Below are 13,899 nucleotides of genomic sequence, written 5' to 3'. Positions count from 1 at the left end.
TGAGTGTCTGACGTGAGTGTCTGACGTGAGTGTCTGACGTGAGTGTCTGACGTGAGTGTCTGACGTGAGTGTCTGACGTGAGTGTGTGTGTCTGACGTGAGTGTGTGTGTGTGTCTGACGTGAGCGCGTGTCTGACGTGAGTGTGTGTGTCTGACGTGAGTGTGTGTGTGTGTCTGACGTGAGCGCGTGTCTGACGTGAGTGTGTGTGTCTGACGTGAGTGTGTGTCTGACGTGAGTGTGTGTGTGTGTGTCTGACGTGAGCGCGTGTCTGACGTGAGTGTGTGTGTGTCTGACGTGAGTGTGTGTGTGTCTGACGTGAGTGTGTGTGTGTCTGACGTGAGTGTGTGTGTGTCTGACGTGAGTGTGTGTGTGTGTCTGACGTGAGTGTGTGTGTGTGTCTGACGTGAGTGTGTGTGTCTGACGTGAGTGTGTGTGTCTGACGTGAGTGTGTGTGTCTGACGTGAGTGTGTGTGTGTCTGACGTGAGTGTGTGTGTGTCTGACGTGAGTGTGTGTGTGTCTGACGTGAGTGAGTGTGTGTCTGACGTGAGTGAGTGTGTGTCTGACGTGAGTGTGTGTGTCTGACGTGAGTGTCTGACGTGAGTGTCTGACGTGAGTGTCTGACGTGAGTGTCTGACGTGAGTGTCTGACGTGAGTGTCTGACGTGAGTGTCTGACGTGAGTGTCTGACGTGAGTGTCTGACGTGAGTGTCTGACGTGAGTGTCTGACGTGAGTGTGTGTGTCTGACGTGAGTGTGTGTGTGTGTCTGACGTGAGCGCGTGTCTGACGTGAGTGTGTGTGTCTGACGTGAGTGTGTGTGTGTGTGTCTGACGTGAGCGCGTGTCTGACGTGAGTGTGTGTGTCTGACGTGAGTGTGTGTCTGACGTGAGTGTGTGTCTGACGTGAGTGTGTGTCTGACGTGAGTGTGTGTCTGACGTGAGTGTGTGTCTGACGTGAGTGTGTGTCTGACGTGAGTGTGTGTCTGACGTGAGTGTGTGTCTGACGTGAGTGTGTGTCTGACGTGAGTGTGTGTCTGACGTGAGTGTGTGTCTGACGTGAGTGTGTGTCTGACGTGAGTGTGTGTCTGACGTGAGTGTGTGTCTGACGTGAGTGTGTGTCTGACGTGAGTGTGTGTCTGACGTGAGTGTGTGTCTGACGTGAGTGTGTGTCTGACGTGAGTGTGTGTCTGACGTGAGTGTGTGTGTGTGTCTGACGTGAGCGCGTGTCTGACGTGAGTGTGTGTGTGTCTGACGTGAGTGTGTGTGTGTCTGACGTGAGTGTGTGTGTGTCTGACGTGAGTGTGTGTGTGTGTCTGACGTGAGTGTGTGTGTGTGTCTGACGTGAGTGTGTGTGTCTGACGTGAGTGTGTGTGTCTGACGTGAGTGTGTGTCTGACGTGAGTGTGTGTGTCTGACGTGAGTGTGTGTGTCTGACGTGAGTGTGTGTGTCTGACGTGAGTGTGTGTGTCTGACGTGAGTGTGTGTGTCTGACGTGAGTGTGTGTGTCTGACGTGAGTGAGTGTGTCTGACGTGAGTGAGTCTGACGTGAGTGTGTGTAGTCTGACGTGAGTGTGTGTGTCTGACGTGAGTGTGTGTAGTCTGACGTGAGTGTGTCTGACGTGAGTGAGTGTGTCTGACGTGAGTGTGTGTGTGTGTCTGACGTGGTGTGTGTGTCTGACGTGAGTGTGTGTGTGTCTGTGTGTGTGTCTGACGTGAGTGTGTGTGTGTCTGACGTGAGTGTGTGTGTGTCTGACGTGAGTGTGTGTGTGTCTGACGTGAGTGTGTGTGTGTGTGTGTGTGTGTGTGTGTGTGTCTGACGTGAGTGTGTGTGTGTGTCTGACGTGAGTGTGTGTGTGTGTGTGTCTGACGTGTGTGTGTGTGTTATGATCAGGCACACTGGCCACAACATACAATTACCGCAAAGTCAGTTGGACTCATTTGTCTAGGGAATTTATTAAACAAGTAAGTAAATTACAAACAAAACAGAAGATAGGAGATTAACTACAACAGATTAAAAACAACACAGGAAGATAAATCACAGGCGTGGTGGCTGGAACACAAGTCCCCCTCTGCACGGAGTGCCTGAGATTTTAAAGGGTGTCTCTCCGCCCACTCGTTACCGATCACACCTGCACACAATAACGAAGGAAAACATACTGCAGAGCAGCCAAACATTAGAAAAGGAAACAGAGCCACCACATGTAGTGGAGGGACGTAACAGTGTGTCTGACGTGAGTGTGTGTGTGTGTGTCTGACGTGAGTGTGTGTGTGTCTGACGTGAGTGTGTGTGTGTCTGACGTGAGTGTGTGTGTGTGTGTGTGTGTCTGACGTGTGTGTGTGTGTGTGTCTGACGTGTGTGTGTGTGTGTGTGTGTGTGTGTCTGACGTGTGTGTGTGTGTGTGTGTGTCTGACGTGTGTGTGTGTGTCTCTGACGTGTGTCTCTGACGTGTGTGTGTGTGTCTGACGTGTGTGTGTGTGTGTCTGACGTGTGTGTGTGTGTGTGTGTGTGTGTGTGTGTGTCTGACGTGTGTGTGTGTGTGTGTCTGACGTGTGTGTGTGTGTCTGACGTGTGTGTGTGTGTGTGTCTGACGCGTGTGTGTGTGTCTGACGCGTGTGTGTGTCTGACGCGTGTGTGTGTGTCTGACGCGTGTGTGTGTGTCTGACGCGTGTGTGTGTGTCTGACGCGTGTGTGTGTCTGACGCGTGTGTGTGTCTGACGCGTGTGTGTGTGTCTGACGCGTGTGTGTGTGTCTGACGCGTGTGTGTGTGTCTGACGCGTGTGTGTGTGTCTATGGCGCTCGAAATGTTCCATTCGGCGACGAGACTGACAAGCACGACAGATAACACACGTGTATACGTGCGTGTACGTCTCCATTTGTTTTATATGGAGACGTACACGCAAATATCACGTCACGTAGACACGTCAATAACGTGTAGCTGTTGATCTTTACAGACGTGACGGCGGCGTCACGTTAGAATTTAACGTGTGGATAACGTCTGCACGTCTGCCCGTCTTAACGTCTGCCCGTCTGCACGTCTTAACGTCTGCCCGTCTGCACGTCTTAACGTCTGCCCGTCTGCACGTCTGCCCGTCTGCACGTCTGCCCGCCTTATTTTCCTTATTTTCTCATAGGCTACATTTAGGCTACTGTTATAGACATTATAGATTATCTTATTTTGGCAGTTTACTTAGGACTAAATTGGATTTATTTATTTATATGATGATGAATGTCTGTTAAGTATGCATTTTGTATCCCAATGATAGATAAAAGTATATTGTCATGTATACGATGAGAGACAAATAAAATGGGCTAGTAAAATTCAGAAAAAGTGGGTCATATATTTGTTTGTTTAAGATTTGTTAAAGCCCTGCAGCAGCCGGTCTGCATGCCTCAAGTTCATTCATAGATGCTGCATTTAGTATTAATTAACCATCTGAAACCACTTTAAAACGTATTGGATTTTAAACTAAAATGAATTATCATACTTCTGATTGCTGGTTACTGCTATACTTATTCTGAACAGGTCATTAATCATTCAATTTAAAATAGTTTAACATAAATATACTATTTAATAGAGCTACACTACAGTTTTTATAAAGCCTAGCACTCTATTAAATCTAGCCTAGTCATACTGCACATTTTTTTGCTACTATGTTAAGAGCATACAAATATATCACCCAACTCAGGCAAAACAATTGACAGCCCTGATAAATAAAGTAAAAGGCTTAAACGGATGCATCTTGTTTTCACCTGCAGGAAAAACAAACACTTAAAACAAAAATGGCAGTAAATGACCACTAAAGTCAGTAGGTGGCAGCAGAGGGACACTCATCTGCTCATTAGACATGTCCACTCCTTGATATACTTGTAAGAAGTTTCAGTAAGTCTTGGGTCATTTATTCCTGTACATTAAGGGCTCAATGCATTAACAATTTCTGAAAGGAGCAATGTTCGATATAGTATACATTTGCTTTTGTAAAATATTTTCAGTGCTTTAAATGTCTTACAGATTTGTATGGGTTCTGCATGCATCTTTGGAAGTTATTCCACAAGATAAATATTAAGTAAAATGTATGACTGAATTATTTTTTTTAAATGGATTTTTATGTCAAAACGAAGAGTTTGTAATGTCATTTGTAGCATTTTTTAATAACAGAATAATAGACTTAAATAGTCAGAGTGTGACTGCTTTATTCTATGGTATTGTCTGCATGCTGGTCCTATTCCTGTCTAGCACATGAAATACCCATACCTTTACTCTGCTCTTAAGCACACAATAATCATAAATGCTACACTAAATCTTTAAATCCTGGGAAATAAAGTTTGTTACATAAATAAGAATTACAGTAAAAAGCATTCACTTAACAATTTTGCAGTTAATGAAGTACATGTTATACAATATGCTCAGTATTTTGTGTTCAGTATTTTCAGATTTAAACTATATGGCTACGATTTATATTTATATTCTTTATATCACAATGACATACATATGTACACATCAGGGTTTCCGTTGAAATGTCCGACAAAATTAAATCTCTCCGGTCAAATTGTCCGATTAAAATTGCCTAATAATCCCGCCCCCCAACACAATCTGAATTTGAGAATAAGCCTAAAATGTATAAAGCAAAAATACACCGACCTTTGGCTATGTTATAAAGGAACAGGCTCTACCGTTTTAAAGTTATTAAACATTATTACATGGCTTGGTTGAATTCCAATGTGGAATGCGGTCTGTTATTTCTTGATATCAGACCGCTGAAGCACTTGCGGCGCCAGGATTTTGATTAGGTGGGCCTCCAGAAAACTGGATGGCCCAGTTAAAATAAGCCAAAAAATAAATAAGAACGGTTTCCCCTTCATCTCCGTTTCAGCGCTTTTCTGGGCACTGAGGACAGCGACTCAGTAGCCAACCTGAATTTAATGCGTAATTAGCATAGGTAAAAAAATAAATAAAATAAAATAAAATAAAAACACTTAAACAGGATTTTTTTTTTTGATTTTTTAATACAATTACAATTTCATTTCATTTATTGTTTAATAAAATTATAGGCCTATTATTTTTAGTTTATTAACAGCAACAACAGCTGTAAAGATGAAGTTGACGATCGCCATCTCCTTAGTGAACGCGCCTATAGAGAGAAATGCACATGATTACATAATCAGAGAGTAGCCTATTTCTTTTAGTTTTAAATTGTTAAAAAGACATTTCAAGCTTTCTTAAGATATATTTCATGTCTGTGAGGCCTATGCTGAGTTTTGTTAAATTAGGATGAGATGCGCTCCAGTTCACGAGCAATGCAAGTGACCGCGCGGGCGCCTGCATGATTAGGCCTATATCGTCTGCTATATTTCCAGGCAATCGGTTGATAAAAAATAAAAAAAAAAATTTTTAATTAAGATACAATTTATACAAAACGAAATTCACTTCAGAAAAGTCTTTCTACAAAACAAAACTTAATTAAGTGGTCAAAATCATGTCTGACCCGCTCCATGTCTCTCGATATTGCGCATCCTATCTTACTTGTGCTGTTCACTTTTCATAATCAACATAAATAAAAAAATAACATTATAATATTTTAACAAATATTAAACTAAATGAGCTTAATGGCTACAACACTTATAGTATACGTAGACTCTCTATTTGTACAAATTGCTGCACATTCATTTTATTCTGAATTTTGCACACATAAGTTGAAAGGCATTTGTTTGTGCATGCATAGCAAAACATATCTGCAACATTGATCAAGTTTCGCTGATAATTATGCGTGCATTTATTAATTATTATCTTAATGAATAATGAAACAAGGACGAAGCATATAAACTGCGTTGTTTGTTTAGAATGGAATGGATCGCAAATAGATCCGAATGAAGAAACGAATAGTAGAAAATGTTTTTTTTTTCGTCTATTTGAAAGTTAGGCTAATAAACATGTTGCATTCGGCCTGATTATGTAATTTTTTAAGTTGCATAGCCTGCCTCCAGTTTTCCTCAACTTTACTAATTAAGTATCTTTGACCAGCATATCATCAAAATGTCCGGAAAACGAAACCTCTGCCGGTCACTTGTTTTCTAGCGGAAACTCTGGTACACACACACACACACACACACACACACACACACACACACACACACACACACACACACACACACACACACACACACACACACACACACACACACACACACACACACACACACACACACACACACACACACACTAATATATGTGTGTGTGTGTGTTACATTCTCTATAAAGTACATTTACTGTATTACTGTATGTAAAATGCAAGTGGAGTACGTATACAGTATTACAGTACTGAAAATAATGTCTGATTACACACCTGTTCTGTCTTGAATGATTGAAGACACTGTTGTTCTCCCAACATTCGGCTTTACCTTTTGACCCTCAGTCATTGTAAGGTCATAATTGATAACATTGTCTGCAATAGTGTCCTTATTTCATTAGGAAACATGTCCACAATCTTGACCTCTTCCACTGTTTTGCCTCTGTACCCCTTCTTCCACCACACATCATTACTCCTCTTCTTCCAGACTGTTGACCCTGTTTGTTTCTGTGTTGTTCTTCCATTATCTAAATGTGTGACACTGAGTTGTGCTCTGTCAACATATGCTTGTCAAATGAAGCTTCAGGAGATGCAGCTCTGAGCTATTTCAGAGACCTGGTTGATTTAATGCTTTACATTCCCCTTCATTAGTGAAATGCAAAATGTATAGCCAAGACACTGTCATTAAAATGTTAAAATGTAGCATGTCATGGGAACCAACAACAGCACATACATTAGGCTATACCCATATTTCTATTTATAACGCTGCCACTTTAAATTCACATAATGTTTCACATCTGAGTAACAGAAATATAATGATATATATATATATATATATATATATATATATATATATATATATATATATATATATATATATATATATATATATATAATGAAAATGAATTACCAACATGCCAAGAATATCAAAAAATACCAAGTAAAACACAAATTTGTAAATATTTGTTTGAATGTTTCTGTAATGAGCAGTTTTTAGAAAACCAGAATGCCTGTAAATAAACAATAATAATGACTGGCATTTCACACAAAAGTCAATGAAAATACAGTTCCAAACAGCGCCACAGCAGAACAATTGTCTAAAAGGAGTAGTTGTGTGGGTGTTAAATATATATTTGTATTTTTGAAAGAATAGGTTGAACATCAACCAGTAATCTCAATAGAACAGGGCCTTGGCGCCATCTACCAGCAATTTTATATTGATATTTAGTAGTTTAATATTTATTTAGCCTCCGTTCATTTCGGCATTTACAACTCGGTTTAAATGAGCTTGCTAGAAGTTCATAGAACGATTTTTTATAACATAGAATTTAAGAATATAATTAAGTAATGCATCCACTCTACTATAGAGCTTTATTATTATTATTATTGTAGCCTATATCCTATTTCATATTCCCACATGCTCGTGCATAATTGATATTGCAAAATAGGCCTACATTCAAAGCTTTTTACTGTTGAGATTCGTTTTTTTATGTATCCAAACCTAAATAGTATTTTCTTAATATTCTTCGAGGATGTTAAAAGCTAGGCCTATGTTAAATAGCTATTAATGTGATTTTCTCTGCTGAAAATTACTTCATCTAATTTAATAATAGCTTTAATAGCTAAATGATCAAGTCTTCTAGCCCACACTGTTCGAACAGTGTCTCAAATAAGACAAGTCTATTCAATTCAATTCAAATTTAGCTGTAGCCAAGCGCTTTTCACAATATTGTTTCAAAACAGCTTTACAGAAAATGCATTTCAGAAATGTACATAGAAAAATACAATTAGTAAGTTAGTCATTTATTAATCCATCATACAAGTAGCTGCATAAAAGTACGTGCGCTATTTTTAAATGAGCCAAGGCACGTTTTGCGTTCAGACGGGCAGACGTTAAGACGTGCAGACGGGCAGACGTTAAGACGTGCAGACGGGCAGACGTTCAGACGGGCAGACGGGTAGACGTTCTCCACACGCACGTTAACACGTCTTTAAGCTTGGTTAGGAAAGAAATGACACAAAGCGAGCGCCATAGTGTCTGACGCGTGTGTGTGTGTCTGACGCGTGTGTGTGTCTGACGCGTGTGTGTGTCTGACGTGTGTGTGTGTCTGACGTGAGTGTGTGAGCGTGTGTCTGACGTGAGTGTGTGAGCGCGTGTCTGACGTGAGCGCGTGTCTGACGTGAGCGCGAGCGCGTGTCTGACGTGAGTGTGTGTGTCTGACGTGAGTGTGTGTGTCTGACGTGAGTGTGAGCGCGTGTCTGACGTGAGTGTGTGTGTCTGACGTGAGTGTGTGTCTGACGTGAGTGTGAGTGTGTGTCTGGTGTGATCATGTGAACAGCACTAATGGTGGTGATGACTCTGTGATGATGTGTTCAGGTCAGCATATATCTGCCTCCTCTGAAGACCATGAAGAGCGTCGTGGACCGCATGAAGAATCTCTCCAACTATCTGGTCAGTTTACTGAGAAACGGAGATGCAGTGGAGTTAGTCCCGCCTCTAATTAAACAGCCAATCAGCAGTTCGCAAGAACTTCCAGGCCAGGCGAGAAATTGTTTACAAATTGTTAAAAAAGTTTACACTGAGGGGATAACAGTATCGTTGTCAAAAACGTGCACTTTGAACCCTATTTCAAGGTTTGCGTTCTCGAGCTCCAAACACTAACCCTAACCCAGAAGAGCGACCGAAGCGTGTTAGCGGCCGCTAAGTTAATCACTAATGATCTTTACAACGGAAGTGAATCAATCAAAACGAACTTTATCTGGACAATAACTTTATTCTAGATCTGCTGTAAAAACTGTGCTCTCCTGTCCTCACTGCGCTCTCCTGTCCTCACTGCGCTCTCCTGTCCTCACTGCGCTCTCCTGTCCTCACTGCGCTCTCCTGTCCTCACTGCGCTCTCCTGTCCTCACTGCGCTCTCCTGTCCTCACTGCGCTCTCCTGTCCTCACTGCGCTCTCCTGTCCTCACTGTGCTCTCCTGTCCTCACTGCGCTCTCCTGTCCTCACTGTAATCTCCTGTCCTCACTCTGCTCTCCTGTCCTCACTCTGCTCTCCTGTCCTCACTGTGCTCTCCTGTCCTCACTGTGCTCTCCTGTCCTCACTGTGCTCTCCTGTCCTCACTGTGCTCTCCTGTCCTCACTGTGCTCTCCTGTCCTCACTGTGCTCTCCTGTCCTCACTGTGCTCTCCTGTCCTCACTGTGCTCTCCTGTCCTCACTGTAATCTCCTGTCCTCACTCTGCTCTCCTGTCCTCACTCTGCTCTCCTGTCCTCACTGTGCTCTCCTGTCCTCACTGTGCTCTCCTGTCCTCACTGTGCTCTCCTGTCCTCACTGCGCTCTCCTGTCCTCACTGCGCTCTCCTGTCCTCACTGCGCTCTCCTGTCCTCACTGCGCTCTCCATTCCTCACTGTGCTCTCCATTCCTCACTGTGCTCTCCATTCCTCACTGTGCTCTCCTGTCCTCACTGCGCTCTCCTGTCCTCACTGTAATCTCCTGTCCTCACTGTGCTCTCCTGTCCTCACTGCGCTCTCCTGTCCTCACTGCGCTCTCCATTCCTCACTGTGCTCTCCATTCCTCACTGTGCTCTCCATTCCTCACTGTGCTCTCCTGTCCTCACTGCGCTCTCCTGTCCTCACTGTAATCTCCTGTCCTCACTGTGCTCTCCTGTCCTCACTGCGCTCTCCTGTCCTCACTGCGCTCTCCTGTCCTCACTGCGCTCTCCTGTCCTCACTGCGCTCTCCAGTCCTCACTGTAACGCCGCTGTGAAGCGATCGCTGTTGTTGAAGTGTGTATGGATGACGGTGACGTGACTGTGTTTCAGGTGATGGAGGCAAATCTGAACGGGGAAATGAATCTCAAGATTGAGACGGACCTGGTTTCTGTCACAACACACTTCAAAGAGCTGGGGAACCCACCCTGGGGTGAGACACACACACACACACACACACACACACACACACACACACACACACACCACTATCAGCACTGCACTACACACACACACACACACACACACACACCACTATCAGCACTACACACACTCACACACATTATCAGCACTACACACACACACACACACACACACCAGCTACAGGTGGAGAGAGGAGAGAGAGTGATAGAGCCAATTCAGTGCAAGGGGATTATTAGGAGGCCATGATTGGTGAGGGCCGATGGGTGGAATGTGGCCAGGACACCGGGGTTACACCCCTACTCTTTACCAGAAGTGCCATGGGATTTTTAATGACCACAGAGATTCAGGACCTCGGTTTAACATCTCATCTGAAGGACGGTGCTCTTTGACAGTATAGTGTCCCCGTCACTACCCTGGGGCGTTAGGACCCACACAGACCACAGGGTGAGCACCCCCTACTGGCCTCACTAACACCTCTTCCAGCAGCAACCTGGTTTTCCCAGGAGTCTCCCATCCCGGTACTAACCAGGCTCAGCCCTGCTTAGCTTTAGCCAGTCTTGGGCTAGCCGCTACAGGGTGATATGGCTGCTGGTTAACACTATCAACACTACTATCAGCACTGTTGTGTGTGTGTGTGTGTGTGTGTGTGTGAGAGAGAGAGAGAGAGATATCAGTTACCTGGCTCTGTAGTTAACTCTGCTGGATTAACGGTGTGTGTGTGTGTGTGTCCCTCAGGTGAGGATGGCTCTCAGAGCACCAGTGCGAGTCACAGAGACTCAGAGTTCATGGCTCAGACACGCCTGGACATCCGGAAACTGCAGCAGTTCCTGACGGGACAACAGGTCAATCCCAGCAAAGCCATGTGCAGTAAGAACATCATCACACACACCTGCCCTGCACACACACCGGTCTTGCACACACACCTACACCTGCACACACACCTGTCTTGCGCACACACACCTACACCTGCACACACACCTGCCCTGCACACACACCTACACCTGCACACACACCTGCCCTGCACACAACACCGGTCTTGCACACACACCTACACCTGCACACACACCGGTCCTGCACACACACCTACACCTGCAGACATACCTGCACCTGCACACACACCGGTCTTGCGCACACACACCTACACCTGCACACACACCTACACCTGCGCACACACACCTGATCACACCTGCGCACACACACCTACACCTGCACTCACACCTGCGCACACACCGGTCCTGCACACACACCTACACCTGCACACACACCTGATCACACCTACACACACACATGCACATACACCTACACCTGCACACACACCTGATCACACCTGCGCACACACCTGATCACACCTGCGCACACACCTACACCTGCGCAAACACCTACACCTGCGCACACACCTACACCTGCGCACACACCTGTCTTGCACACACACTTGATCACACCTGCGCACACACCTACACCTGCGCACACACCTACACCTGCGCACACACCTACACCTGTGCACACACCTACACCTGCACACACACACACACACACACACACACACCTACACCTGCACACACACCTACACCTGCGCACACACCTACACCTGCGCAAACACCTACACCTGCGCACACATCTGTCTTGCACACACACCTGATCACACCTGCGCACACACCTACACCTGCGCACACACCTACACCTGCGCACACACCCACACCTGCGCACACACCTACACCTGCGCGCGCACCTGATCACACCTGCGCACACACCTACACCTGCGCACACACCTACTCCTGCGCACACACCTACTCCTGCGCACACACCTACACCTGCGCACACACCTACACCTGCGCACACACACACACACACCTACACCTGCACACACACCTACACCTGCGCACACACCTACACCTGCGCAAACACCTACACCTGCGCACACATCTGTCTTGCACACACACCTGATCACACCTGCGCACACACCTACACCTGCGCACACACCTACACCTGCGCACACACCTACACCTGCGCACACACCTGATCACACCTGCGCACACACCTACACCTGCGCACACACCTACTCCTGCGCACACACCTACTCCTGCGCACACACCTACACCTGCGCACACACCTACACCTGCGCACACACACACCTACACCTGCACACACACACCTACACTTGCACGCACACACCTGATCACACCTGCGCACACACCTGATCACACCTGCACACACACCTGATCACACCTGCACACACACCTGTCCTGTATATACACTCAGCTCTCAGCATTTCACTTAAAATGCCTGTTCTGTTTTGTTTGACCTAGATATTGTCCACAATAGGATTCTTCACCTGATTTTTCTGCACGAGGACGTTTCTCTTCAGTACTTCATCCCAGCGGTGGTGTGAGATCTTACACACCGCAACAGATCTCACACATCGCAACAGATCTTACACACCGCAACAGATCTTACACACCGCAACAGATCTCACACATCGCAACAGATCTTACACACCGCAACAGATCTTACACACCGCAACAGATCTCAAACACCGCAACCTGAGCAGACACAGGCAGATCTCACACACCGCAACAGATCTCAAACACCGCAACCTGAGCAGACACAGGCAGATCTCACACACCGCAACAACGAGGCGTTCGGTTCACATGCAGAGTCTCTAAACCTGTTCATCTGTTCAGAAGGGTTTCAGAGGGCCAGTTGTTGGGCTCTTTTTATTAAAAATAACACTTTGTTTTTGGAGTTTCCTATGTAAATGTGTGTATATATGTATGAATAAAATGATTGTTTGATAATAATAGTTTTATTTAGAGCATTCATTTTGTCCACCATAAACATTTCAAAGTTATGAATATGGTGTTTTTCACAAGAGATTGTTCCAAAGCATCTTTCTGGAAGATTCTGCTGTAAAAGCCCACATTAAGCCAGACAGAGTAAGAGTGTCAGAGAGTTTGGAGGAGATTAAATGAAATATACTTTATTGTCCCTGATAGGGAAATGTGTGATGGACAGCATAGACAGCATTTCACCAAAAACCTGATACATTAAAGAATTACACAAAATATTCATACACACATACACATAAAAATAACTAGACATCATTAATTTATGTTCAACAGTCTAATTGATAAGAGTTTTTAAACCCGTTCCGTTTCTAACGGAGAGTTTTGTTCCTTCTTATAGATGTTAAGGGTTCATAAAACGGCTCACTTTAGCCTCACTGAGTCTCACACAGAGTCTGAACACTGGGACAGTCTTTCAGTCCAATCATTTTCATCCAAGTTTGAACAATATATAGTACCTTTGTGTTGATTTTACAGAAAGATTACCATACCAAGTGGACAAGTCATATCTGGATCACTTTCTAGTACAGACTGATAAAAAAGGAACATAATTTTCCTATCAAACCACAATCTATCAAAAATACAATCTCTGGCGAAGTCTTTCACACACCCAATGAACATGTTTGTCCCACGTGAGAGACGCGAGTAAAAGGCTGGTCAAGTTCAGCGGTGGGAGAAGGGAGAGAAGAAACAAGGAGTTCTGTAACTGACTGAAGCAATCAATTGTGACTAACCCACCGCTTTCGGACCGGCCGAGACACTCTGACGCGCTTCCGGTGCTTTATACCTCAGGCTGGAGACACGAGTCTCGACAACGGTGACACGCCTCATGTTGCTTATTTTATTCATTTAAAGCGTTTATCTATATTATTATAATAACAATATGGTTTCATTTATGCTCTATAAATCTCATTGAAGGTGAAATTTCGATCTTTTAAGTCGTTTCTGTGATTCAAAGCGTTGCATGATGGGAAACGCCTGCATGGTAGCATCACGTGACGCGCGTGAAACAGAATCAAAATAGTATGATTTATGTTATTGAAGGCATTTATAGTGTAACATTTGTAATCAATGTATTAATTTTATG

At 44.7% G+C, this 13,899-nt stretch overlaps 1 protein-coding gene and 1 long non-coding RNA gene across 3 annotated transcripts in view; one reads left to right on the top strand and one right to left on the bottom strand.

Annotated features, from left to right (window-relative positions):
* Positions 1–12,767, top strand: part of hus1 (HUS1 checkpoint clamp component) — a 41,410-nt gene extending 28,643 nt beyond the window's left edge. The window contains exons 5-8 of the mRNA XM_082184788.1: positions 8,440–8,514; positions 9,880–9,979; positions 10,705–10,836; positions 12,276–12,767. Of these exons, the coding sequence (XP_082040914.1) occupies positions 8,440–8,514; positions 9,880–9,979; positions 10,705–10,836; positions 12,276–12,358 (390 nt within the window). The 3' untranslated portion in view covers positions 12,359–12,767. The remainder of the gene's footprint in view (positions 1–8,439; positions 8,515–9,879; positions 9,980–10,704; positions 10,837–12,275) is intronic.
* On the bottom strand, positions 10,843–12,319 carry LOC309509831. 2 transcript variants are annotated; one of them, XR_014210078.1, is made up of 3 exons: positions 12,196–12,319; positions 11,534–11,844; positions 10,843–11,234 (listed from the first exon to the last, which is right to left on the bottom strand). It is a non-coding gene; the product is annotated as an uncharacterized lncRNA (long non-coding RNA). The 2 variants fall into 2 exon arrangements; XR_014210079.1 differs by lacking the exon at positions 11,534–11,844 and having other exon boundaries at positions 10,843–10,964; positions 11,036–11,244; positions 12,196–12,291.
* Positions 12,768–13,899: the final 1,132 nt, after the last annotated feature.

This window comes from Leuciscus leuciscus, assembly GCF_965113295.1.
Source record: "Leuciscus leuciscus genome assembly, chromosome: 11".
In the NCBI taxonomy this organism is placed as follows: Eukaryota; Metazoa; Chordata; class Actinopteri; order Cypriniformes; family Leuciscidae; genus Leuciscus; species Leuciscus leuciscus.
The sequence above is the reverse complement of the archived record's forward strand: the minus strand, read 5'-3'. Positions and strand labels throughout refer to the sequence as shown.